This window comes from Hippoglossus hippoglossus, chromosome 9 (genome assembly GCF_009819705.1).
Source record: "Hippoglossus hippoglossus isolate fHipHip1 chromosome 9, fHipHip1.pri, whole genome shotgun sequence".
In the NCBI taxonomy this organism is placed as follows: Eukaryota; Metazoa; Chordata; class Actinopteri; order Pleuronectiformes; family Pleuronectidae; genus Hippoglossus; species Hippoglossus hippoglossus.
The window spans coordinates 24,725,454-24,753,350 of NC_047159.1; the positions used below are offsets into that span (position 1 = coordinate 24,725,454).

The 27,897-nt window shown below is 40.3% G+C and overlaps 1 protein-coding gene across 1 annotated transcript in view; it reads right to left on the reverse strand.

Moving 5' to 3' along the window:
• The window catches only part of zmat4a (zinc finger, matrin-type 4a), a 146,173-nt gene that overhangs the window by 35,036 nt on the left and 83,240 nt on the right, over window positions 1-27,897 (reverse strand). The window contains exons 4-5 of the mRNA XM_034596481.1: window positions 26,316-26,472; window positions 5,408-5,629 (exon numbers count right to left, since the gene is read on the reverse strand). Of these exons, the coding sequence (XP_034452372.1) occupies window positions 5,408-5,629; window positions 26,316-26,472 (379 nt within the window). The remainder of the gene's footprint in view (window positions 1-5,407; window positions 5,630-26,315; window positions 26,473-27,897) is intronic.

Here is a 27,897-nt window from a genome sequence, read left to right on the forward strand (position 1 = left end):
CAACAGCAATTATCCTGGAGACTGCTCCGCTTGATCTGGCTGTGTTTACATTTGGATACTGTGCAGTGCTCTGTATGTAATGATTAATGTGAGGAATAGGGATGCACTCATTCATATGGGTATCAATAATGGATAATCAGAAAATCCATATCAAAGAGATTGAAATTCCATTTTCCCCCATTCAGTTACAATAATTCAGCAATCAGATCAGATGTCAGTGTCACAGCAACCACAGATCTCATCTTACATTACTAAAAATGATTCCATGCAGTGAGGAACGTTGGTTTCAAAGGAGGGGAAAACCTGTAATTCTGTAATCCAGTTCACGGTACCAAGGTGAAGTATCGGAAAGGAAATGAGTTTTTAATAGTACATTCAAAATATCTTGATACTATCGAATTTAAGTGGAGAACAAGTGGCTTTTGCATAATTACTCCAATTTGTTGAGAAAATAAGCACCATCACCTATTATACACCCACTGCAGCGATAACAAGGGGAAGAGCTCACACATCTGTCCACATTACTGTCTTCATGGACAATCTACTGCTAATTAATTGTCCATCCCATTTGCAATACTGCAAACATTACAGTCCTCACTACTACGGTAAATTAAACTCCTCATGTTCACGTCATCAATGATGCACTTTGAGGAGAAAACTCCAAGTACAAAGCCTTTGCAAACTCTGCAGTTATTTACAGTAAAATCTTTTTTTACAACAGAATGACTTAAAACCATTTACAAGAATGCAGGTGCGCAGGGACATACATTTTAAAGTAAAGTAAGCTTATATTTACTCTTAATTTGGCTGATGCTTTGTATCTCTGCACTCTGTCTCTGGACAGTCGGCTGTAAATCATTTTAAATAACTCAGCTTTTTTCTGTATTCCATGTTGGTTGGAGATAAGGTGGGCACCAGGATGCACTGCAGCTGACCCCCGAAGGGTCTCTATAATTCAAACACAGGAACAGTGGACTGCTAATGGCCTGACATCTTTACTCTCCTCTTTCAAATCTTTGCCATCAGCTTTCCATCTCTGCTCAGCTCCCTATGCACAACAACAATCTGTAGACCCCTGGACGACGGCATCGACTGGGATGAATGGGATTGGTTGAATATTCCATCACATGGCAGTCTTTTAAGTCAGACTACACATTTTTCTCAGCGAGTTGAGAGGAGCTCAAAGACGGCACAGGAGGTCAGGGAGAGGCAATGGCAAGCAGAGTGAGGGCAAAGAGAGGAAATTGGAAAACAGCAGATGCAGGAAAAGATGAAAGGAGGAAATATAGAGAAGTGGAGCCGTGGGTTCTCTGGCAGCAGCATCCCCCTGCCTCCCCTGCCTCCCCTGCCTCCCCTGCCTCCCCTGCCCGGCCGCCTGCTACGCCCGCTACGGTCCCATTCTCCACTCCACAGGCTCACAGTGCTGGTTCTGCCTGATAGGATGATTTGCCACTTCATTACTAATTGATATTCGCCGGAGAGAAACACTCATTAGCCCAAGTGCTGAATAGTGCAGCTATTGCACGCTGACATTTTCAGCCTCTCCATAATGACTGTGTTGATGTTGGCGAACGCGTCTCTTCCTAACACAGTGCAAAACACAGGCATTGCGGCACAGAGACGGGCCGAGGACTGGGACAGATTACAGTCAGAGTGAAGAGGGGGAGAACAGAATCAAACCCTGCCCCAAAAAATCTGTGTGTTATATCAACAATATTTTCTTATGGTTTTGTTTCAAGCAAGACTACATTTTAATATACGATCAAAATGTCTGGTGATGCTATTATGGCTATAGAGCAGTGTCCATTCTACACATGCCAATCAGACAGACTGTGGTTTCTGGAGTTATTAGACAGAGGAAAAGCTCTATGTTCTGCTTCTTTACACCCACTTTATACTAGATTTCCTTCCATCAAATGATAATAATTTTGCTTCATTATGTTCATGTGTGGTTTATGTATACGTATGAATGAGATACTAAACTGCTGTTAATTTTTCATACATTGCATGATGGTATATTCAGAGGTATAACAAGCGACACAATCATCAGACCCAAGCTTTTACAGCTTTTCAAAAATAAAAGCTCTGTAATTCTGTTTGATGTCAAGCATTACAGCAACAAAATGAATGCTGTGCTTTTACTTTGAAGAAAAAGTTACCATGACGGAGATCAGCACCCGAGAATGTCTTTGTCGGTCCGACCTGGTAAAAATGAAAATAATCAAAGTAGCTGATTACTGTAGTTTATCTGAGGATTTAGAAGTTCAACTCTGCAGACTGAAGGCCCCGCCCCCACTGACCGCTGACAGAGCGCTTATCGCCTGTTTATTCAAACGTTCTTAATATTGAACATATCACATGTCCTAATTGCACGAAAGTCAACACTGCAGTTCCTCTGGCCATTAGGAATACACATTCCAAGTGTGAAGTCAATTAGATGAACGGTTTTAGAGATATGCATTTCACATACAGACCGGCAGACTGATTGAAAAAGTAAAGTTTGCACATCATTTTTAAACCTTTCAATTGAATTTGTTTCACACACATTTGGTCCAAGAGATCAAAAGCCCAGAAACCTCAGTCAGCTTCTTCCTGTGAGTGAAGGGGTCTGACAAGCAGACAACATATGCTGTCAAAACAATTTGGAATATTTTAGGTTCCTTAGTCCAGTTTTTCAAATTTTCCTTTATGTTCCTTTTATAGCTCTGAAATCTGCAAAAATAAATAAATAAATATATATATATAAAATATCAGCATTTAGCAGCGTTGAGTTTTTTAAGACGGTTGTGGGATTATTACCTAACGTTGTGCTTTAGATATGATGAAATCCGACCCTCACAAATAAAAATCCTTAAGCTATTCATAAAGCAACACCCTGAACCAAATGCACTGTTGGTGTTATAAAAAAAAAAAAAAATCTGAACCTCTAACCACAATAACCAACATGACAAAGGCGAACCGACTGCAACCACCCGATCTGCTCTCAATTATTCACAATGCACCTACTGTATAAAGCACAAAGAGCCAATCAAGCCTGGAGATAGAAGTCTGTGTCCAATCAACTGTGAGGACTTGCCTCACCCATTGGATGCGGTCACACGTCAGTGCCCTTTACACCTCTGGGCTCCTTCTGCTCTTCTGGCAGCCGGCCCTCCACATGGCTGGAATTATATTGTGTAATTGTTATTGACATATTGTGACTGCGAGAGTATAAGCAAGAACGTTTCCCTCCCTTCTGTCAAATTAACAGCCTGTGACACGCTGGTGGACTCCAGGAGGAGACAGCTCACGTCAAAAGGGCTGCCCGTCACTTCAGTGGCACAGAGAACAGTCTTTACAGATGTGATGCTGTTCTCCACCACTGATCAATACTGCACAGGACATTATTGGCCACGGGATGTGGTAAGAGATCACTCAGCAATACAGATTTTCCAAAACTAAAAAGGAAACAACAATGATCTCTTTAAAATCCTTTATATGAGGGGGGGTTCACACACACCTTGTTTGGTCTTAGCCTTTGGAGTGGATTGCTTGCAAAATCCTCGCAAGCAATCCTCGAAGGATTTTGCTTGCAGTCTTAACGATCTGATACGTTTGATCAATGAGCACATTCATTTCGCTGGTAGTACAATAATGATTTTCAAACAGAGAGACTACTACCTGCCAAACTGACAACATGTCAAGTATAGGTAGACGTTAGATGACAACAGGATGTAAGTATGTCAAACAAAAGTTAGTCTGCTGGTTCAAATTACAATGTGAATCCAACTCTAACACAATAAAGTGTAATAATGTGTCAAAGATGAAATTTGGTTCGGACCATGGTCAATAATTTCAGGAGTGAAGAACTTTTGTTCTCTGACAAATAGCAATTTGTTCAAGCCAAAGGATGACAAACCCACAAGAGGAGTATCACTGACTCTGCTCATTCCTCCAAACTCTACAAAGACGCTTCTTTCAGTACATAGTTTTAGTTTTTTCGACTGCATAACTACACTGTTGCGCTCCAGCCTCACCACCGCTCTCACCACCGCTCTCACCACCTGCCTTTCCAGCCACAGCAGGCCACAGTTTTCAGTGATTTCAGGCTGTGGTAAACTCACCGTCTATTACCTGCTCAAACACAGACAGCTAGCAGCCAGCTGGTGAACATACTGGAGCGATTAGCATCTTAAAGAAGTTTGAAGGAGACCAATAAAGAAGGACAAGGAAAGTGAAAAAGAGATTATCAGCTCAGAAACATGACCCATGAGCCCCAGCTCTCTAAACAGTCAACTGTTTTAACACGTTAACAGCATTAGCACACAAGGGACCAAGATATATGGGGGGTGGAAGTAATCAAATGAATAATTGATAGATCGATGGGAACAGAAACAAATTGTGCTTTAACAATATCATACCACACCATTTTCCAACGAACGTGTTCCAATACATTTTTGTCATGTCAAGCTGTAAGGACCATGAATGTATTAAAATTTGGACAAAGACACAACTCAAACTGAATGCTAATGTTCCACTTAGGCTGCTCGATGTGTTAATTGTTTGCTAACACATCATTTTTAAGAGGTGACAATATGTCAGTGTAGTGCCGCTTGTGAACACCGGAGTTAGTGGCCATAACATAAAGATATTACACTGTTTTTTTTCGGAATAGTTATAAATATGTCACACCAATTAGTGAGAGCTGTCAAAGCACTCAAAAGTAATGGAACTAATGTTTGATTTAGAATCACATTTTTACATTTCTCAAAATATATATATTTTTTTTTTCACTTTTTGTTCAATGAAAACCAAGCCCCGTTTTGTGGCATCAAATAAAAATTATTAAAATGCCTTTAGATGTATTTTTATTTTATTAAACATTTTCCCATTACTCCTATACCAATAATTTGAAGCTAATCTATTTTCTATTTTCTAATTTCTAAATTCAATATTATTATTATTATTGTTGACCTTCGAAGCCCAAACAATCTGTCCAAAGCCAGACTTTTTGCAGCATTTTATAACAAATATCAATTAACATCATTGATCCCTCGGGGGCAGGTCAAAGGTCAGTGTCAGTTACTACACAGTTCCTATGGAGTCTATGGGATGTCATGAACTTCATGAACTATGAAATGCATCCGGTTGGTTTCTAATAGGTCAGCCCCTTGTGTGGATGAGAAGCCCTGGGGTGAACAAGACTCATCAACATCCTTTCTGAACACTGTGCCATGACTGATCCCTCGCTCAGTGTACACGAGTTTGAGTCTGACTCAGAGACATCTGTCCTGGATACTGAGGCCAAAAGGCCCACACAAACAAACCACTGACACGTCTTCAACAAATTCTGTGAGGCGCCTCACATCAGTAAACAATGAAAACTATTCTTTTAAATGATGAGTGTCAGCTAAAAAGATAATTGTACCTTTCATTTCTCCCATGTCCAGGGTCTTGCCCAGCTGCTCCAGCAGGTCTGCTCTGGCAGCATTCTTCTTGTGCTTTTTGCCGTCATAGTGTTGCTGAGCCATGCCGGGGTTGTTGAACCAGGCGTTGCATAGCTGGCAGTAGCGGTCTGAGTCGCGGCGCTGTCGTGGGGACGTCATGGGGGACGTTTCAGGGGAGCTCTTTACAGGACTGGGGGACGCCTCTGAAGAAAAAACAACAAAACAAACGAGTTGGTGGGTTTTCACCATGGTCAAAAGGAGAAGCAGGCGCCTCTGTAACATATTACTGTTGTGGTTTTTAAAGTGAAATAAATTGCAACTATACAAGTATATATAATAATAATTATATTTTGTTTTAACTAACTAACTTTTTTAAATATTCGGTGGTGTTTAAATAAATTTGGTGGTTAGCGAAACATATATTACAAAGTATTTATAATTATAAAGTATACCTTGTACTTTGATGTTACACTAAAATACCAAAGAATTGCAGAATATACGCAAGAAAAAGAAAAACCCTTCTTAAAAAAACTAATTACCATCAGATTTCATTCTACAGTCACTTTGGAGGCTCTGGTTTGGGGAAGTATTGGGTTTCTAATATTTGTTCCACCTTGGGCAAGTCGGTGTTGCCGTGCAAGACTTGTACAGGTCTAACAGCATTTTAGTGTTTAATCCATCTGCTGGAACCAGACAACTGACAAAGTCAAGTAAAGGCCACCTGGTAACACTGTAACCAGTTTATGTATGGTCCAACTTTTACTGTATATACTGCATATTTAAATAGACATGTGAATCATACTTTATTAACTCTTGCACAGGGTTCATCAAATCCCAGCTATACCATTCTTTAGCCCTCTTTGTTGCTTTCTCTATACATACTGTATGTGGAAATGGATGAATGTTTGTACATTTTGCCATATTGTTGTACGCCTAAGTCATATTCCTGAGCTAGATATAATTTCTAGGATTTAATATTGCTTGAACAACATGAAGGCTCCCTGACAGTGAAGCCAAAGCATCTTGATCGTCCCCCTGCTGACTGTCTGCAGTATAGATCATAAACCCCTCCTCCTCCAGGTCAGTGGATGGGACATGGATCTAACTACAGACCTTAGGTTACTGCATGCTTGGTTTCAACTTGTTAATTGATGCTTTAAAAATGGGTTGAAACATAATGGTTAACTGTTGAGACTGACTCGAGTTTGGGTCGAGCTATAACAAAGAAGCTATCTGCACAATAGGCGGCGTTTGTATCCTGGCTATTGTGCCTTCATTTCTGGATAGTGGGAGTTAGTGGAGTGTCCATGTTTTTATACAGTCTATGGTTTAATTTGTTTGCTTTCACCACCACTACTACTGGCTTATGGGAATAACAAACAAGAAATAAACAATTGATCAAATCACCTCATTGTCGTAAAACATATTTCTGATATGTTTCGCTAATTGAGAAATATAATGATAGTGTTTGATTAATTCAGATTAAGGTTGTGGTATCTGGAATCTGTTTTTTGGCTCCTGACAGATTTTAGTTTTCTGTGTGGCTGACAATAGCTTCTTAGACGGTAAAGGTTGCAGAACCCTGGGCTTCTATATCATTCTGCAAATGTTTGCTATATTTCACCTTGTCATTTCACATATTATGGCAGTTGGCTGTTATGTATGTAACAGAAATCGGAAAGAAAAGGGTAAAAGGGACTGTTTTTAAATGGTTTTTTTCAAAGCTATCTTTGCAGCGTTTTATAAAACAACAAGAACGCAGACCTCTTTAACGGCATGTCAACACAGCCTAGAAACACAAGTTGGCTTTTTAAAGTGGTGATTTGTCGCCAGCAGACAGAGATCAATGTGAGGCCTTTAATGAGCGCTGATCAGCAGAAATGTAACAATGACTGCAGTCTCGCTCATGCAGCCCTCACAATAACAAGCTGTTATCTCCATTAAATGCCTGAAGAGGAAAACCTAAATCCTGCTTGGCAAACGGAATAAAGAGCCTGCTCTTCTCGTGTCTGCCCACTTGTGTCTTCATGCATGGATGACGGCATTAACCCCAAACGAGCGCAGTGTAGCGCTGGGGCGCTCCCCGACACAAAGCGGCACTATCAACTTAATCAGTTTTACCACTCCAGTGCTCGGCCCACCCCGAGTCAACATTTAGTGTTCTCCCATTATGTTCCATTAAACCAGTCAACATTTCAGAATGGCAACTCCAGTGAGGATGTATAGAACCGTAACTGTCAGCATTTTGCTCTGAGGTTGGAGTTCTCCGCTCTTGAGCCAAAGGCACAGCAGAGTTTACATTTGCATCACATCTTTACATCCAGCACTTGACTGATGCTCTCATCCGCAGACTCGGGCTCTTATGGAGGATTTGAAACTATGACTTTGAGGTTGTAGGGTGACCTCGCCAACTAATGGGCCAATGTAAACTGTCAGACTTAATTAAATCCCTGTAGTTGCCTTTGTGAGGAGGTCAGAGGTCAGCTACGAATTCAGCAGCCCTGGAGCTGTCCGAGCTTTAATGCCTTGCTCAAATGAAAGTAGCTGTTAGAAGGAGGGCTATGCAATGCACAATGCAATCCAGTACCGGAACCCAAGGACTCCAACTAGCCTAGCCACTAAGCTTCAGATTAAGAGAGCCTCGGATACAGTAGGAGAGCCTCTCGCTCGCTGCTCGTCAGCTGCTTTAAATAAATGGAGAACTAATCGGGTAATGCTGCATCAAAGCTGTAGAGACACCTCTGGCATATGAGACACATACTCTAACCTGAAAGCACAGCTCTCGCTCTTGATGATAATATTCAGGCAATTACCAGGAAGCACAGACAGGGATGACAAACTGTTGAAGGAAGAATTAAGAGGCTGTGGGAAACTTAAAAGTTGAGAAGTATGTATTGTTTGTGGAGATGACAAACAAGTCAGAATGAAAGGAAAGAAATGTTGTGATTCAAGGGTAATTAGATGAATCCACACTTTTCATTTCTAAGCTTCAAACAACTTTTCAGCTCCAAACTTCCATCAGGGGTTTCATTATTATTATTAGGGCTCCTAGTACTGCAGCTAATGGATCCCTTTTGAGATTATTAATAATAATATTACAGATTACTTTTGAACCCCAGGAGCTAGAAACATATTTTCTTTCTGGATTCTCTTAATGATTAAACACCAGGAACAAGTCTGGGCTGAGTGGTACGCAAGTTATTAAAATTCATATTGTTTTACTCTATTGTTGGATTATACATGTCTAAAACCAGGTCAGTCCATTTCACATACATTTTTTAGTTCAGGTTTATAAAAGTAGTAATGTTTGGATATTATAGTCACAATTTAGAATATGAAGATGAAATGTAATACATTTTAAACCATTTTAAAATTGAGAATGTGGTGAAAATATTTTTTTTCCCGCATTGGTATGTACTTTAAAAACTAAAACTAACTCGCCAAATGTGTGAAAAGAGAAAATTCCTTCAGCTGTTAATCAGTCATGACTGAGATTAAAACTTCCACTGCAGAAAGCCTCTTTGGCCTTTGTCGAATTTTAGTTCATGGGCCTCATTGAGGTGATGGCATATATTTCTCTGAATAAATGTCCTGACAATACTGGCATCATGTTATTGGGTCTGTGTTGTGACTGGTCAGTCTGGCAGATAAAGGTCTTATTGAGCTGTTGCCAGATTACTGCAGTGTCCGATGAAGAAGCTGTAAACACTATCAATCTTACACCAACAACTTAATCACCTTTGTCACTAGTGGGTAATTGTGATATTCACAGCGTCCCCTTGCAATCATCCAAAAAGTTCCCCTCCATGACATCGGTAACTACATTTGTGCCATTTTCAGCATCTGTCCAAAATGCACTGTTTGCCGGGGCTTGGCTTGTCACATTGAAATTGATTCACATTGACATTAGCAGTTTTAATTCAATTTGAGCGATAAAAGAGAAAAATGGTTGTTTGGAGGGACTGTCTCAAAAGTTCCCTCACAAAGCAGATATAATTAAAGTGTCCTTTCCTATACACAGGGGTCCCATCTCCTGCAAGAGACCATTTGAGATTTCAAAATGCAAGAGGTGGCTAGAATAACAATCACAGGAGTGAAATTTGCAACAATAAAAAACAAGTCACTTAACGACCACTTCAGCTCAATAGACTGAAATAACTAATGAATGGATTTCAGCCAAGGGTGCAGGTAGATGATAAAAGAGTACTCGACTGATTTCACATTGCAATTCTGTGGGACTCATAAAAAAGACAGCAGAACCAGAGATATCCACAGTTTCCCATTCCTTGTCAAAACCTGGCACGTATACATACCTGCAATGCAACTCAACCACAGACACTGAGGCACAGCTGCTGGTGTTGCCTATGTAGCCTCGAGCCTCCAGCCTCAAGCAGAGACGGCCACAGCTGCCTGGTGATCTCATTTCTTTCTCAACACCCCAAGATTATTTTTTCAAACTTTAGTTTGAAGTCCTCATGTTTCTGGTGCAACATGTTCTCGCTTCTTTTTTGTTTTGCCTTCACTAACTCCTAAGGGAAATATCTAGCTCCTCAGCTACTTGATAAGTCCGTCTGCTCAGTAAGAAAGTCTGGGGGCAGACTTATAGTGGACATTGAGTTCAGAGGTTTGCGGAACACAGGACCCTCAGTCTCCAGAGTTAAAGCACAGCACTTTGTCTGCCCGCTATCCACCTCAACCACAGTAGGACTCTCCTATTAAAAACACGTATACATAAAACATTGATTTCTGGAGAATGTATCTTGCATGAAAGATGCCCACAAGTTTAGAGGAAATGAGAAGCAAAGAGGAACAATAATTTTATGCAAAGACTCAGGGATTAAAGGGGCATAAATACAAGACCTATAAGCAAAGATCATTTATCATCATCAGTGGATCCTATCTTCTGCATCCTCCTCCAGTGAACTTACTTACTTGCTTTTACAACTGTTCAGCCCGCTACTAACTTTACGTTCCGTGCGAGGCAGCAGACTCCTGTTATTACATGATGGCTCTCCAGTCTCAATGATAACCCAGCAGGCAAATGAAGGAACAAAACCATTTCCTCCCATTTAGTGCATCATTAGTGCCATATACTGTTTAATTCCCCTCTGTGCTTTGATTGAGGGCTCTGCTCATCGCCGTCACCGGGAGGCAGATGGTGTCAGCTCAGTGCGGTAAACTTGGTGAAAAGACCCTCTCTTCTCTATATATTATAGGTCTGAGCCTCAGCCAGATGAAAATGTGCCTTTTTCTGCACTGAGATGAATTCAGGAGCTTTGGACACACAGTGCTAAGCATCAAGAACACACCAAAAAAAACGTTCTGAGAGGAATGCAGCTTTTTCCTGAAGCCTTACAATTTTTCTGACATTCATGTCTGAGAGGAACATTTTTGGGGGGAATCATCAGTACACCAGGGAATGAATCATCCCAGCCTCATGGTCTGGATTTATCATTATCAAGTCAAGAAGACAGTACACATGCCACATTTGATAATGGCAGCCTTGTAGGTGGTTAGTCAGAGGACACACAAGTATCCACACACACTGCAGTGGTTTAATGGTCTGCCTGTCGGACCCAATGTGAGGATGTGGGGTTCTGTGTGTTGGTTTGGATTGGGAGGAGAGACAGGGGCAGTCCAGCACAGAGGCTTACGATGCTGCAGCTATACACAGCTGGGTTTCAGTTGAATGTTACAGAAGCTTTAATGTTAAATCTTTGCATTCGTAAATCACTGTTTGATATTCTCCTGAGTAAAAGTAGAGGTGACATGTGTGTATCAACACCATGAGGCAAGATGTGGCAGAGTCTGGTTTTACACACTCGCCGCAGCCACAAAGCTCAGTGTAGCATCAATTCTGGGCGCAATTATAGACTTTATACCTGAAACTCAACAGGCAGATGTTAGCTGTGGTCACTTGCATTGGCAGAAATACACACAAGTGCCAGGGTGATGTTAGGGCTGCACAGTATGAGGGGAAAAAAATGTGAAACACAGTAAGTTCAGAAAAACAAACATTGAGATGAAGTGGAATCTTGACCTGATGATGGGGCTTAATGAAAGGTCAGGAGAACACCAAAACAAACAAACTGCCATTTTGAAAACAAATTTCACAGTACTCTAATTGTTGACATGTTTTACTCAAAACCACAGACCTCAACTCACTGGTGGCACTAAAAGGAGAAGTCAGGTCATGAGAAATTATCCTCTGGGAACCATGGAAATGTTGAAATGTTTTTTGGGGGGGGGGGAATCTATCTTGCAGATTTAGAGATAAAAATCTTGACCTAACTTCGGTGCTTAAATGAAGCATTTAGAGTTACAAGGATTCATCTTCTGGACACAGTGAATGTCTGTTCCAATTGTAGTTGTTCCACATTTTGTTGTTGTTGTTGAGATATTTCACTGAAAAGAGGAAACATCAGGTGATCAAAATTAGTAGGATTCATCGTGAAGGAAAACTGAATGTCAGAATCTAATTTCCTTAGAGCTGTGAGCTAACAAAACGACACAATCATACATGTTCATTGCGCATGAGGACCCCCCCCCCTCCCCCCTCCATCTTCCACTTCAATTTGAATCTACTGAAATGGTAACATGACTTCACGGTGAATCTGTTTCGGTGCTGTACACACAAATAGGCTGATTTTTATTTTACTTTTGCTTTTCCTTTCTGCTCTTTTACCAGTGGCCAACAAGTAAATCACAGACATTATCTTCCTTGCTATTGGTTGTGAGATTTATTATGTATTGATGGGTTTATAGACTTTTTAGTAAATGCAGGATGAGGCTATAGAACGGACCACCTGGGGAACAGGGGAAACAGAAGCTGACTAAAATAAATCATACACGTGGTATGTGCGAGTTTGTCTCCACTCTGATATGTTCACATCCTCGCAGTACTTAGAATTAAAAGTGATTAAGATGCCTTTTCTGGTTCTTCAGTGAACATTTTGCAGGGCAGTAATTACTCATATACACATCTTAGTGTTTGTCTCAAGAGAGAGACATAGCTGGTTTTGTTTGATGAAAAGCTTACATCCTAAAATGCAGCTTTACATAAATAGCCTTGTTTAAATTTTCATTCCAATGCAAATCTATGTTCTAAACTATAGAAAATGTGTTTGTTTGGTCTTTATTTTTGCAGAGGAGTTAAAACCAACGGGAGATGTGAGGGTTTTGATGCAGCAGCACAGCAGTAAACACTTTGAGATTGCTTGGACTTGATGTTGTTCTGTGTAGATATTGTGTGGGTTTGTCGGCTGTCAGTTTAAAGCTCATTATAATTTATTTATTCAGCCCTTTTATTTGCTCCGTTTTATGCTCCAGTAGGCAGTTTGATGGAGATTTTGTTCTTCGTTCACCAGCCAAGTTAATAACAGAAAACTGGAAATCTATTGAACACCAAATCTGCAGTGTGGAAAAACAAAAAGTTTACTTTCATCTCCTCAGATCTCCTGAAAGAAAAAACCCTGTTCCATGTTCGCCTGCAGGACTTTCTAGCTCTGAGATATGTTTAATGGGCAAATCCTCTCCTTCCATGGAATCTGTATGCAGACAGAGGAGCAGTGCTAAGTAGACCTACTTAGCGTGAACAGAGTTATAAATCTGAGGAGATTCAGCATCTGTGAGAAATGGAGATCAAAGTGTTCTGAATCCATGCAGTTATCTCTCTCTACAATGTTGCTCCAGTTTGGGCTTTTCACCCCCCCCCCCCACAAAGCCTGCCTACAAACCACATCTGTGCGACAGAGGGAAACATACATTTCCTCCATTAGCCCCCTTTAACTGATATCATGCTATATCGCCATTAAGAGGAGTGACCTTACCGTCTTTGCTTGTTTACAATGAACCAAACAAAACCGGCACAAGGCTGCTTTAACATGTATTATGCATGTCTGGAAAAACAATAGCACTTTGCATCTCTATTGGTTGAGAAAACTGTACAGCAGAAATGCATTTATCCCTCAGGACGAAGCTTTCATGTGAGGAACTGTTGGATAATTATCAGGCTGCTGCCAGCTCAACAAAGCGTCACTGTTATTGAACGAGAAATATAAGGGTGGTAAATATTTGGTAAAACTTTATTTTGAGAAGATTAAATCTGTTAATTGAAATCAATCTGTACATCAGTGCTGAGTATCAAGTTGCCTGTTATAGATGCTTTAGTCAGATCGCATTGCCCATAATGTTCTTTGTTAGTGCATTAGCATTCTGCAAGTTGCTAATAAGTACTAAAAACAAACTCAACAAGGATAAAAGCAATTTCATCAGTCTTGCAGTCATAAACCAAAGTAATGGGCATAGTAAAATGTTGTTCTAATGATGGCACTTAGGGTTGAATTGGTGTTGAGGTTAGCATTAGAATGATCAAAGATTCTTCCAGTTGTAAGTTGAAGTACAAACACTAAAGTAACACTAACACTCATGTGATATGCTAGAGATTGCTCTTTGAAAAGGGATGACATCATGTGCCGCTGAACTTCACTTAGACACTTACATAGAATCTAAATTTCTCAAGTGGCGGTGCAGGCAGCAGCCAATAAAATTGTGTCCAAGCAAAAATTAAAGCACAAGCTTTAGTCATTCAAATCATGTTAATGCAATTACAATACCTGTCTGATAAAGACTAAATTACATGTCCACTACCTGTATATGAACCTGGGGGGATAATGTTGATGAAGGCAGACATGGCATTTGAGGCAGAGCAACATGGCTGAAAAACAATAGTTTGCCCTATGGAGGTTGCTGCAGGGGTTTCCTTGCAACATCCACCATCAGGTTGCTCAGAGGTCTAGGGATGCATGGTCATGCCCTGCACCAGACCTTAATAGAAACATCCCACACTACAGAACGCTGCAGCCAATGGCTCTGGATCAGGAGGATCAACCTGCGGTGGGCCTGCCTTGGGAGTTATGTTCCTAGCATCCGCTGTTGGCCACAAACACCTGCTAACATCTACTGGTAGTTGGTAACCTAAAATGTGCGTAAGACCTTCAAACGTACAAGGGTTATTCAACATCTTGTCCTGTATTCAAAAACAATATGAAAGACCTCTTGACTTCTCACAATAAAAAAAATAAAGAAGCAAGAGCAAAATATTTCTCAGAACTAATCACCAGCAATCACCACAATCCCAGATTCCTTTTCAAAACAATTAATAAACTCTTAAACCCTGCTTCTTCTGACCTGTAAAAGTTACTCTCCATAGTAATTTTCTGCAATTTTCTCTTTCTGAACCAATTAATACTGTGTCTCACATGCGTTCTTCTTCCATTCCTCTTGGCATCCTACCCACCTCACTCCTAAAGAAGAAATCTGTACTATTGGCCTTAGCCTTCTTAAAATGATTAATTGCTCTCTTTCTTCTGGCTTTGTCCCTGATCATTTTAAGAAATCCAGCATTCAGCCTTTACTGGAAAATCCAAATCTTGATCAATCACTCCCACATAATTATAGGCTCATTTCAAAACCCCTGTTCATATTCCAAAATCTTGAAAATGTGTTACTAACCCAACTTTTATCTGTCTCTCAGACAGAGAATTTTCTGTTTCCATTGGAAACCATGTCTCATCCTCGGCTCCACTAATGTGTGGGTGGCCACAAGGTTCTATTGTTGGTCCCATCTTATTTTCCCTGTACATGCTGCCATTAGGAAACGTCGTCAGCCATTTTAATGGGATATTTTATCATTGCTATGCCGACACCCAAATCTACCTGTCTTTTAAGCCAGACAAGCTGTTGGAGTGCCTAACTGTCATTAAGGAATGGTCATTTAACTTCATTCAGCTAAATTCAAACAAAACAGTAATTTGCCTGCTAGCTGACCTGGACAGAAGGTTATTATTTCTACCATTTCTCAGTCCCCTGGCAACCAAAATAAAAACAACAGCGTAAAATGTTGGTTTCACATTCGATTCCCAACTGAATTACAAAACACATGTCAATGATATCATTAAATCCTTTCTACTTCCAACCGTCTGGACTATTGCAATGCACTTTATACATGCCTTAGTCAAACCTCAGTAACACGTTTGCAGCTTGTTCAAAATGCTGCTGCTCGTAATTTAACTGAAACAAACCATAGGTCTCATATCATGCCAATCCTTGCATCCCTTCACTGGTTGCCAGTTAAATTCAGGATTGATTCTAAGATTCGTTTAATCACTTTCAAAGCTCAAAATGGGCCGGCCCCTACTTTCATTTCGCAGCTCTTGACTCCCTATAATCCCGGTCGCAACCTGGGATCGGCCAGCCTGTCCCTGTTAACTGTCCCTGGGTCAAGGCTGGCTACCCAAGGTGACCGTTCTTTCTCCGTCAGGGCCCAGAGGCTCTGGAACTCCCTGCCTGACGAGATTAGGCTCGTCAACTCACCACCTGTGTTTAAATCACTGCTGTAAACATATTTTTATAGGAAAACATTTTGAACAAGTGATTTGTAACTCTGCTGCTACTGTGTTGTTTCAATTTAATGTATTCCTTTTTATCTTACTTTAATGATAACGCCAAGGTACAACTAAAGATTATCATTTTCATTGTAACCAGTCTGACAGAGCTTAAATATGATGGTTTCCACAACTGTTACTGGTCTCCTCTCTCCTTTTTTCCACCCACCCCCTCTCTTCCCCATTTTTCTCCACTCATCCCAACCAGTCGAGGCAGATGGCCGCCCACATTGAGTCTGGTTCTGATGGAGGTTTCTTCAGGTTAATGAGAGTTCTTTCTCACCACAGCCGCCAAAGTACTTGCTCATTGTGGGAACTATTGGGTTCTCAATACATTTTAGGGTCTTGACCTTAATATGTTTTGGCGCATCAAATTTAATTGAATACTTTTTATTTTCAATGATTTTTTATTGCCTTGTATTTTGTAGAACATTTATTTAGATAAGGGCTATACAAATAAAGTTATTATTATTATAAATGTCAAAAGTAGCCTGAAGAGAGGAAGCTCAGGCAGTTGGTGAGACTGGGTTCATCTAGTTGTGCTTTTTTTTTTTACTTCCCTTTTGAACAGCTAGCATGTGTCATGTTAGAATTAAAACTAACCATGTTTTGTGTACCAAGCAGGAAACTATAATTGGTTATTTTTATTGTGATTGTGAGGATACTAGACCCAACAACTCAGTCACATTAGCTGAGTCATTAACATAAGGTTTTATGCTGCATGTGCTTGACAACAGGAAAACATTGTGGTCGGCTCAGGTTCAGAATCAAATAACAGAAAGCCTGCCGAGTTCGGGCTTGGCTCAGTCATGTTTAGACCGGACATCGTGTCCCGAGCCACAATCGTCAGGCACCCATCGTCAAATGTAAAAGCAACACGTCTATGTGAGTGCTCCGGCTCCAGCTGTTTGATGACAATGATAATATTGTAAAAGCACTAAGTTGTTTGCTGGGTTCAATACATTTGTTTTGTAAATGTATTCAAATGTAAATTTGTCTAAATTATGAGGCATCAAGTGAGGTAGTTTGAGAAAAAGCATGAACCTAAAAGGGAAAATGTGTAAATACAGTGCCTTGCATAAGTATTCACCCCCTTTGGACTTTTCTACATTTTGTCATGGTATAACCACAGATTAAAATTTATTTCATCGTGAGTTTATGTAATGGACCAACACAAAATAGTGCATCATTTGGAAGTGGGGGGAAATATTACATGGATTTCACAATTATTTACAAATAAAAATCTGAAAAGTGTTGAGTGCATATGTATTCACCCCCTTTACTGTGAAACCCCTAACAAAGATCTGGTGCGACCAATTGCATTCACAAGTCACATTTGCAAGTCACATAATTAGTAAATAGGGTCCACCTGTCTGCAATTTAATCTCAGTATAAATACACCTGTTCTGTGACGGACTCAGAGTTTGTTGGAGATCATTACTGAACAAACAGCATCATGAAGACCAAGGAGCTCACCAAACAGGTCAGGGATAAAGTTGTGGAGAAATATGAAGCAGGGTTAGGTTATAAAAAAATATCCAGAGCTTTGAACATCTCTCTGAGCACCATAAAATCCATCATAAGAAAATGGAAAGAATATGGCACAACCGCAAACCTACCAAGAGGAGGCCGTCCACCCAAACTGAAGAGTCGGACAAGGAGAAAATTAATCAGAGAAGCAACCAGGAGGCCCATGGTTACTCTGGAGGAGTTGCAGAGATCCACAGCTGAGGTGGGAGAATCTGTCCACAGGACAACTATTAGTCGTCTACTCCACAAATCTGGCCTTTATGGAAGAGTGGCAAGAAGAAAGCCATTGTTGAAAGGGATCCATAAAAAATCCCGTTTGGAGTTTGCCAGAAGCCATGTGGGAGACACAGCAAACATGTGGAAGAAGGTGCTCTGGTCAGATGAGACCAAAATTGAACTTTTTGGCCTCAATGCAAAACGCTATGTGTGGCGAAAACCCAACACTGCCCATCACCCTGAGCACACCATCCCAACAGTGAAATATGGTGGTGGTAGCATCATGCTGTGGGGATGCTTCTCTTCAGCAGGTACAGGGAAACTGGTCAGAATAGAGGGAAAGATGGATGGAGCCAAATACAGGGAAATCCTTGAAGAAAATCTGATGCAGTCTGCAAAAGACTTGAGACTGGGGCGGAGGTTCATCTTCCAGCAGGACAATGACCCTAAACATACAGCCAGAGCTACAAAGGAATGGTTTGGATTAAAGAATGTTAATGTCTTAAAATGGCCCAGTCAAAGCCCAGACCTCAATCCAATAGAGAATCTATGGCAAGACTTGAAGATTGCGGTTCACAGACGGTCTCCATCCAATCTGACTGAGCTTCATCTTTTTTGCCAAGAAGAATGGACAAACCTTTCCATCTCTAGATGTGCAAAGCTGGTAGAGACATACCCCAAAAGACTTGCAGCTGTAATTGCAGCGAAAGGGGGTTCTACCAAGTATTGACACAGGGGGGTGAATACTTATGCACCCAACAGATGTCAACTTTTTTGTTCTCATTATTGTTTGTGTCACAATAAAATTTATTTTGCACCTCCAAAGTACTATGCATGTTTTGTTGATCAAACGGGAAAAAGTTTATTTAAGTCTATTTGAATTCCAGTTAGTAACAGTACATAATGGGAAAAAGTCCAAGGGGGGTGAATACTTATGCAAGGCACTGTATATAGGGCTCTAGATGTTACTGCTGTGATACAGACACTTCAACTGTTCTTTGTGAACAGGTTGAAACATTAAGCGTGGGATAATAATCCCAGTTAAATGCAAACAAAGAGAATTGATCATATTACCATACGAACACTCCAGATTTCTTCAAATGAATTCCCAGTAAATCCGCACAGGGAAAATACTGTATATCCCAACAGTATCTGCAGTTGTTAAAGGGAGTGACATTTATAGCAGCTATTGTGCTCGCAGCCCAGACAATTGGAAATAGGCCAGGATGTGGAAATAGTGCTTGGAGAAAGAATTTAGAGGCACATGAAAATACATGAGGCTGCTATTATATCAAACACTAATGACAAATGAACGTTCATTCAGCCTGCCTGAGCTCCAAAATAGAAACTGAATTGGAATTGCAACACATTGCAACAGCAGCAGTCAATACTCCACTAAAAATCCATGTAGATGAGCATGTGCTATATGGGTCAGTGAAAATGCTCACATTAACACAACAGTGCCGGAGTAAAAGGGCAATGAGGAGGTATTCTTGAGCTTACAGAGGTTGTGTGTAATACTGTGCCTGTGGGGAAAACATTAAATTCATTCATTTCAACTGTCAGATTAAACAATCAAATATTTAAATGAAATTCAGAACAACAGCTTACTTACGCAGGGCTTTTCATCACTATGATTATGCTTATTTTGAAAGGTTTATGCAGCCAAAAGGAGGACACACACCATCTGTTCAAAGGGGATAAATGAGATGCTGTAAATTCTCATTAGTGTTTATTGAGGCTTTTTAACACCACCTGCATGGATCTTGTTTTGGGTGAGTGAGGGGGATAAAAAGCTTGACAAGCTAGTTTTTGCAACTGTATACCAGCGGCTAACAACAATGGGTCCCGAGAGGCAGACACATGAACAGAGGAGCTAACCCATATCGCTTATGCTACTTATGTAGAAATCAATAGCCCGAGCCTCCCTGTACCCTGGATTTATCTTCCTGACATTTTCTATGTGTGACACATCACAGTGTCTGTACAATACAAGTAGTTTAAATGACTGTTTCAGAGGAGACAACAAGCGAGGCTCTGGGCAGCAGCTCTTTTGTTTCAACAGGAGTATGAGTCATACACAGACTGAACCTTGTATTGACAAACTCAGTCTTTGCCCTTTATTAATCTTTTGACTAAATATGTGCAAGTGTCCATATGCAATAATCCATTGAGGGTAATATATGCATTATTGATATGTATGAATATAAATAGTGAGGTTGAGTGTTCTGTGATCTATTCATTGCATATTCAGGCATTTTTTACAGTACTCCATGAGAAGGACCAAATAATGAAAACTTAAAGTTCCTGAGTCTATCGCACAAATAGCTGAATATCAGCAGCTGCAGTCCAAAGATGTGAGAATATTTACTTCTAATGTGTTTGTCAGGTGGGGAGGAGGCTCCTCAGTGTCCCAGGGGTCTTCTGCGTTGTCAGTGCGATTGATGGCTGTGTCACCTCCTCTTTTAGTTGGGATGGAGCTGCCTCCCTTCTGGGCCACTGGCCACAGATGGCATGCTTAATGGCTGTGTCTGTCACTGACACGTGGCAAAGAGAGCAAATAGCAAAGAGCACTCTCTGAGCGCTGCATCATGAGACAGCAATCACACTTGTTAGAGAACGAATCATAAAACCAATCAGTGTAGAATGTCTTCAAAGTTAGAAACGGTTTGGTCTATTCACATTGGAACTATCAGCCTGGAGCTAGACATTACTCCTGGTTACTTCATGGCTACAGAAGAAATGCTAGATTTTTTCAGGCACTGTATTTCTTTATACTTGAAAATTCTGTCTGACTTTGAACATTTTCTACTCTTCTTAAAACTCATCACAAACTCTTTTGTACATTTATGTAGAAATTTCATTCAAACTTATATCAGTCTTTTATCCATACGATTCACTGTTTTTTTTTTTTCTATTCATGCTCTTTTCTTACCTTCTCAGATCTAAGTGTTGGGACATTAACACACTTGCTGTACATTTCACAGAAGATTAAACTGCATCACTTGCATGCAATCCACTGTTTTGAGGTAGTAAATATACAAAGTCACTTATTACCCTAGTGATTCTAGTCATAGTGTTTTCATTACAGCAAAGTAGACGTTATATTCCTTTTTACAGAGAAAACAGTTCTACTGTCTACCTGACTCCTTCAAAAAAATAAAAAAACATCACCTACATTGGAACATTCCATCCTGAAAGACTGAGAGCTTGTAACTGACAGTGGTGATAATAGCAATGCTAGAAATCAACTGGTGAACAAGTTGTTAGCAAAATCAATGTTACATGTTTGTGGATATTTACACTTCCCTGTACCATTTATCAACCATCTCTGCTTCTTCTTCAGTTTTCTCACCACTCTAAGCTCGCACTTTAAACGGGTCTGAACCTGAACCTCTGAATTCATTGTCACTGTAAGTTAAGTTCAGTTTCAATCGGATGCTTTGGCTCACACAATTGAAACAAATGGTAACAGCAGAGTTGTATAAATCTTACAAAATAAAAATAAAAAATAAAAGAGTGACAAAGAGTTTAGGGTTCCCCACTCTCAACAATCAAAATTCTATATTTGTTTTCTTTAATAATTCAAGCGAAATGATATACTTCAAACCTCATCTCCTAAAAGCAGTTTTTTATTTTATTTGGGTAGATGTCTATTTTCATACACAAAAAGAAAGTCAAAATGAAGTGCAGAGGAGTATTAATTTGGGCGATAATGTGAAAATGAGTTTGCCCTTGAGTAGTGTAGATATGAATTGACTCTGACTACCTCTGAGAAAAAGGAAAAAAATGATCATGCCTGGAAAACCTAAATATTTCAACCCGCCAAGAGAGAACAGAAAGAGATTGATACAGAACCCCTAGAATAAAAAGTCACAGGGTGGATGCTAGGTTGAGAAGAAGCTTCTCAATGACTTTGGCTGATATGAATCCAAATCCAATATAGTAATTTCTTCCATTTCTTTCCATGTATACAATGGAAAGAAAATGTAATGTAATGGCTTTAACAGTGCAAAATATTGTTTGTATTGCCTCTGTTTCCCTGTACTTCTTCTGTCCCACTTTCTATGCCTAAATGCTATTCTGATGCTGCTGCACGAAAAGGAATTACCCTATTCTTATTTTCAGCCAGAAGGTTCAAGAACTGATCCAACAAACACTAACCGAAAGACAAGAGGCTTGCTTGCCAATCTACTGATTCAATCCCAACACATTAGAGGGAAGAAAGGCTGCAGTGGCTGAGGGAGTACTAATGCTGGATGAATTCAGGATGGTCTCACAATGGGAGCCTTCAGATAATACCCCTATAAAAATGCAGCGCTTATAAATCAACAGAAATCGTCAAACACATTAAAAGAAAAGCAGCGGTGTGGGATATATAAGAGCTCAAAGTAAAACACAGTGAATATAAATGACTCGGTCAACTGGAGCGCAAACAAGCCACAGTTAACAAACAAAGCTCAGGGCTTATCTATTCACAGCCACAATGTGGACTCAGGTGCCGGACTCCAGCACAATCTGAAAGTATAATGTTTGCTGTGTTTCTCACTCAGTGTCTCCTCTTGCAACCTTCCAATATTATCCTCACTACAGAAGATTTGTTCGAGTTGCAAGTTGAGCATCTGTCAGCGGAACACAGCGGCAGAAGACTTCAATCACCCCAAGGTAAAGAACAGTTGGTGATTAAACTGAAGTAGCTCACACATCAACGCACAGGAAATCGTGAAAAACCAGCCAACCACACCAGCTTGTCTGGCAGCTCTTAATAAGTTGTAACTGTCCTCAAAAATCATAAAACAACAGACTGCCACTCTACAATGCTAGAAGCTTTGAGACTGTACATCTACAGCGTGGTACCATTAGTTAAAATCATCTTTTTCTGAATAACGATATAATTATCAGCTATAATATTGTAACCACTCATTTTCGACTTATTACAAGCTAACAGACATAATGATGTTATATGGTTATAAGCCACATGTCCAAATGATATAGAAACATGATGTTATCATTAAAATGTTTACCACAACCGCTAAATATCGAGGCGGCCACAATCATTTGGTGTCACATTATGGTTTGATGATTTCACTTTCTGACGTACCGTGGTTTTTTAGAGATGAGGAAGAGTCCAAAGGTGAAAATCACTACAACATGGTCAAATTCAAGACAAAGTGCACTGGAACTCATTGGAAAGGGATCATTCACAATGGTTTATGGGATGCGTAAATGGTCTGTATTTATATATAACGCTTTTCTAGTCTTGATGACCACTCAAAGCACTTTACAGTACAGTACTTTACAGTTTGCCATTCACCCATTCATACAGGGCATCTATGGGCAGCACTTTTTTCTATGATGGGCCATTCAGAGTTCAGCATCTTGCCCAAGGACACTTTGGCATAGAGATGGGGAAGACTAGGATCAGACCGCCGACCTTCTGGTTGGAGGACGACGGCTCTACTGCTCAGCCACAGCCGCCCCGGTTCGTAGTTCCTTCACTCTGAAAATGATTATGTACACAGTCTTGTACCTTTGTCTTTTTACAATTTTACAATATTGATTTTGCTCCAATCAAATGTTTTAAGGTCGTGATTCATTTCGTAGCTGGTCAACCTGGTTACAGGCTTAAAACTCTTTTTATATGGATTTTCTGAAACTTCAATGGAGACAATGAAATTACGTCACTGTTATACTCTGTAGTTATGGTGCTTTGAGCTACAGGCTAACATCAGCATGCTAACATGTTCACAATGCTATAGCATGTTGATGTTTATCAGGTACAATGTTCTATCATGTTCACCTTCGTAGTTTAGGATGTTAGCATGATACTATTAGCAATGCACAATGTCAACCTTATGATTGACGTCAGGCCAATAGATCACTGAGGTCAGTAGTATAGTGTACATGTCTTGCAGCCATGAATGTTTGTAAAAACGTTTTTTTTCTAATTCATCCAGTGTAAGGCTGAGATATTCGACCTGACCTGCTGGTGGTGCTAGAGACAGAAAAATCAAGCATTTGCCTTGTTCTTGAAAATCATCCTCTGGGCAGCCTGAATGTTTCATGACAAGTCTTATAATAGTCCTGAGGAATATTGCTAATCAACAACAAATTAACATCCAAGGTGGCACATGAGGAACAGCCTGGCTCATCCTCTGTGGACAATGAAATATAGCCAAACCAATACCACAATCTTCATATTGACCCCTTTAGATGATTATATTCTACTTCCAACCATTAATGTCTAAATTACAAGCAGTTCAACCAAAATTCTGCGTTCCTGTCTCAGTCTGCACTAGAGGCCCAGAGACAGAACACTATCCAGTATTTTACAGTGACAGGCACACAGAAACGAGCCTCGTTGAATAGCCTCTTGTTTCTGGGTTTTAAGCATCTTGTAATCCCTCAGACTTAACTTGCTGTCATGGTTGATTAGATAAAACTATCGACTAAAGATGCCTCTGACATTGCCAATATAAAACAAACAATCTGGCATGTTCGGATCTGTGCTCACTTTCATATTTCATTATCCAGCTTCTGTTTTTGTCACTAGTTTTCTGGAGAGGGCAGGAGAATGTGCAGCGCTCATGCTCCAGGGTGAGCACAAAAGAAAGAGGCAGAGAGTGAACGTGGATTGCAGACTGAGACTAAAACAGGTCAACTGACCATCTAAAATGATGATCTTAATTAAAGTGATGAGTCAATAAGTCTGTGTGGCATTGTTTTCCTTTTCTAGCCAGTGAGGTTTGGTGATTTATGATTTTAACCACAGACAAAAAAGGTCAGGACCAAGACCATTGCCAGATCAATCACTAAATAAAAAAAGGACGTGTCCATTCACTATCTCACTTTACTAAATTAAATTAAGTAAAAAAACAACAACAACACAATATACAAGATACATCAACTGTAAAAGTGTAATGTGAAATTTTGTTTTTCTATTTTTGTGTGTCCCATCTGCTAACGTGGAGGGGGCGGGGCTTTATGACCTATACTGCAGCCAGGGGGCAATTGAGATGTTTTGGCTTCACTTTTGGAAGCTGTCATGCCGTCGATCTTTATTTACAGTCATTGGTCCAAACGGAATCCGAGTAATGTGATACACTGAATGTGCTTATTGAAATGAATATGCTTATATGCTGTGTTTTATTGCTTCTATAAATCACCCATGTTCTATATCATAAACATCCCTATCAGATCCAATAAGCAAAGTATATTTAACTGATGAGTCACATATACATACTGATACTGTGGAACAGAGGGAGAGATTATTCCCACAGGAAAGAGGCTGTGAAATACTGACTCACATAAAAAGGATTGGGGATGTGATTAAAATCACTGAATCATCCGTGTAAAGCTGAATATACAGTGCACAGCTATGTCTGCTCTGACGACACCACTGTTATGTATTGTTATGTACTTTCTCAGTAAAAAAATGTGTGAAGTCAAAACTGTCTTCAGTTATGCTAAAAATATGTGATCAGTTCACATGATCCACGATAATATATATAAATATATTCTGACCCTTACTGTTATTTCGGTTGATAATATAAACTATTACATTGTTTTTTTAATTATGCAATTATGAAATTACACAATCCTCTTGAAGTTACACATTTTAGCCCTCTGTTACATATTTAAAACTTTAAATTACTTAGCATGTTAGCTTGAGGTAATTATCTGTGTCCCTCATCTCAGTTAATGTGCTCTCTCTAATGACAGGTTTAAATAAATGATGACGTACAGAAATCATTTGACTCAAATGTCTCTCCAAAGCTCCAAAACATCAGGTGCGTGTGGACCAATGAGGAGACTGCAATGTTCCTTGAATTAATATGATAAACAGACATCAGGTGCTTTCTCTCACCAAGCTTTACACCCTGTTAACACATTCACTATTTCCTTCATTTGAGGTCAAAGATTCTGAATGGAACAGCAAACGAACTAAAGCCATTTTCAGACATTTCCTGCGCCCACCCCCCCGCAGCCGCACCTAACGATCATATTGGGTCTTGACGACTGCACAGGAGGATGATAGGACAATGTGACTGAGGTGAAGATTGCCCAACACTAACACAGCCATTACCACCGGCATCTTCGGCCAATTTGAAGTCTCCAATTAACCTAACCCCATGTTTAGGACTGTGGGAGGAAAACTGCTTCCCCCGGAGAAAACCTACACAAAAACAGGGAGAACATGTAAACTCCTTCTAACCAGAGACCTAGTTGCTGTGAGGCAACAGTGCTAACCACTGCACCGCTGTGCTCAAAACAACACGGACATATAAGATGCTGATTTCCAGCAACAACAACTGGAGTAGATGTAATTTTGTGTTATTTGACCCTTACAATACCTGAGTGTATGCAGTATTTCAGAGCAGTGAATCGAGACACTGGGCCTCTACATTAATATATCATGTACACTGGACAACAATGTGTCAGGCAGTAGCATCAGACTTCAGACTTCAACACAGAAACAACAGTGGAAAGATGTGGAGAGGACACACTGTTTGAACGGAGTGCTCCATAATTACTTAAGATCATTTAGTTCTATTCCACTTCACACGTACATAACAACACCTCCAAACAACACATACGGCATCCTGTGTCTCATTCCTTTCATTTTTTCCCACTTCTGGAAACATGTTGTGCTCTTCTATCATTTATACCCACAATGCATTGTGAACAGGGGCTATACCTTTAGTTGTGATGGTGGGCTGCTCCCCCAGTAGCAGCTTTAGCCTCTTGGCGTGGATTTTACCCTGGTAGTGTGACTGTGCCACCACTGCTGAGGTGAAGGACATGTTACACAGCGTACAGCACTTATTCTTGTCCACGTCGCCCTCGTCACTGCCCTAAAAACACACACACAGTGACATTTGTTAATAATACATCAATCCATACAGTTATGTATCTGTGGGGGTTTTTAAAACAGGATTCAATCAAACAGTATTATAAAGATGGAGCAGTAACTTGTAGCAGGACAGCTGCCTGGTGAACACATCACTAATCTCGACCACTTCTATTTCCGATGAGGGGAGGGGTGCAACTTCCCTCGCCTAAAGTGTTTCAGATCCTGGCGGGATGCAAATGGAGTCAACTCTGCATTTCGAGGGGTGATAGTTGAGCTAACACGGCTGATGGTGGACCGCTCCCTGGGCCTCCATCTGTGCAGGCGGCACCACAACCCATTATCCTCGGAGAATGCAGAGGACACGGAGCAGCCCACCAAGCGCTGCAAGATGCTACTTGTTTTTAGTGAAAGCTGAGAAGAAGAGGGGGGGGGACTCTTAAAGGCGGATATTCAGAGTGGAGGGAGATGAGAGGCAAGTGAACGCGATGACCTCATTCAAATGTTTATTCCCCCGCCTGGTGCACTCTTCCAGATAAAGTAAGTGAACAGCGGGCGTGTGTGTGTGGAGGAATATGTATGCGTTTGTGTCTTCTCAGTTGAATTGACTCAGCTTGAGATGAACTTAGATAATGAGCCCATTCACCTTCATGATATTTCCGTCACTAACACTTCTGACTCTGTGCTATGTTTCTGCTGATGTAGCTTTCTGTTGACTACAGATGCCAATATGTTTGAGCTTGAGCTGACAGATTCTGCTTTTCATTTCAAATATTATTCAAGTAAAAATAAAATGTATAACTTGCTAATATATAAATATCAGATTGTTGTTGTCTGATTAACATTAATGTTTCGTACCAAGTCTCTATAATCAGTTGTTGATTTATTGTAAAAATGTATTCATATTTATCATGATATTTCTCCATTTCATTTCAGTTCTGTACTGAAGTGTGTTCTGATGAAACTCACAGGTGTAAACACACGGCTTTACAGGACTGGATCAACAGAGGAAAGATATATATAAGTCTTTATATAGTGCAGGGGAAACCACATACCCAATCTTCATACTGGTAAGTATAGCTTTCTACCTTCCACCTTTGGAGTGAACACAGCATGATGGAATCTTAAACGGATATTTCCCCGAATGGAATTGGCTACGCAGATTACACAGTTTGCCTTTCACACATGTACAACACAGCGGGAGCTTCTCTGCACAGACATGTTCACAACAGCAACAAATCCTCTATATTATTCAGGTGGGCGCTGAAGCAGTGTGACACACACAGAGGCACCGGCCTCGGCTCTTATCACCACAAACTCTCCTGACAGCTTCGTCGGCGTTTTCTACGTGTGTCACCACTTTTTCACTGGAAGATATTTGTTTTGTTTTTTATAATTTTTGGGTCTGCGTTACAATCGTCATCAACCA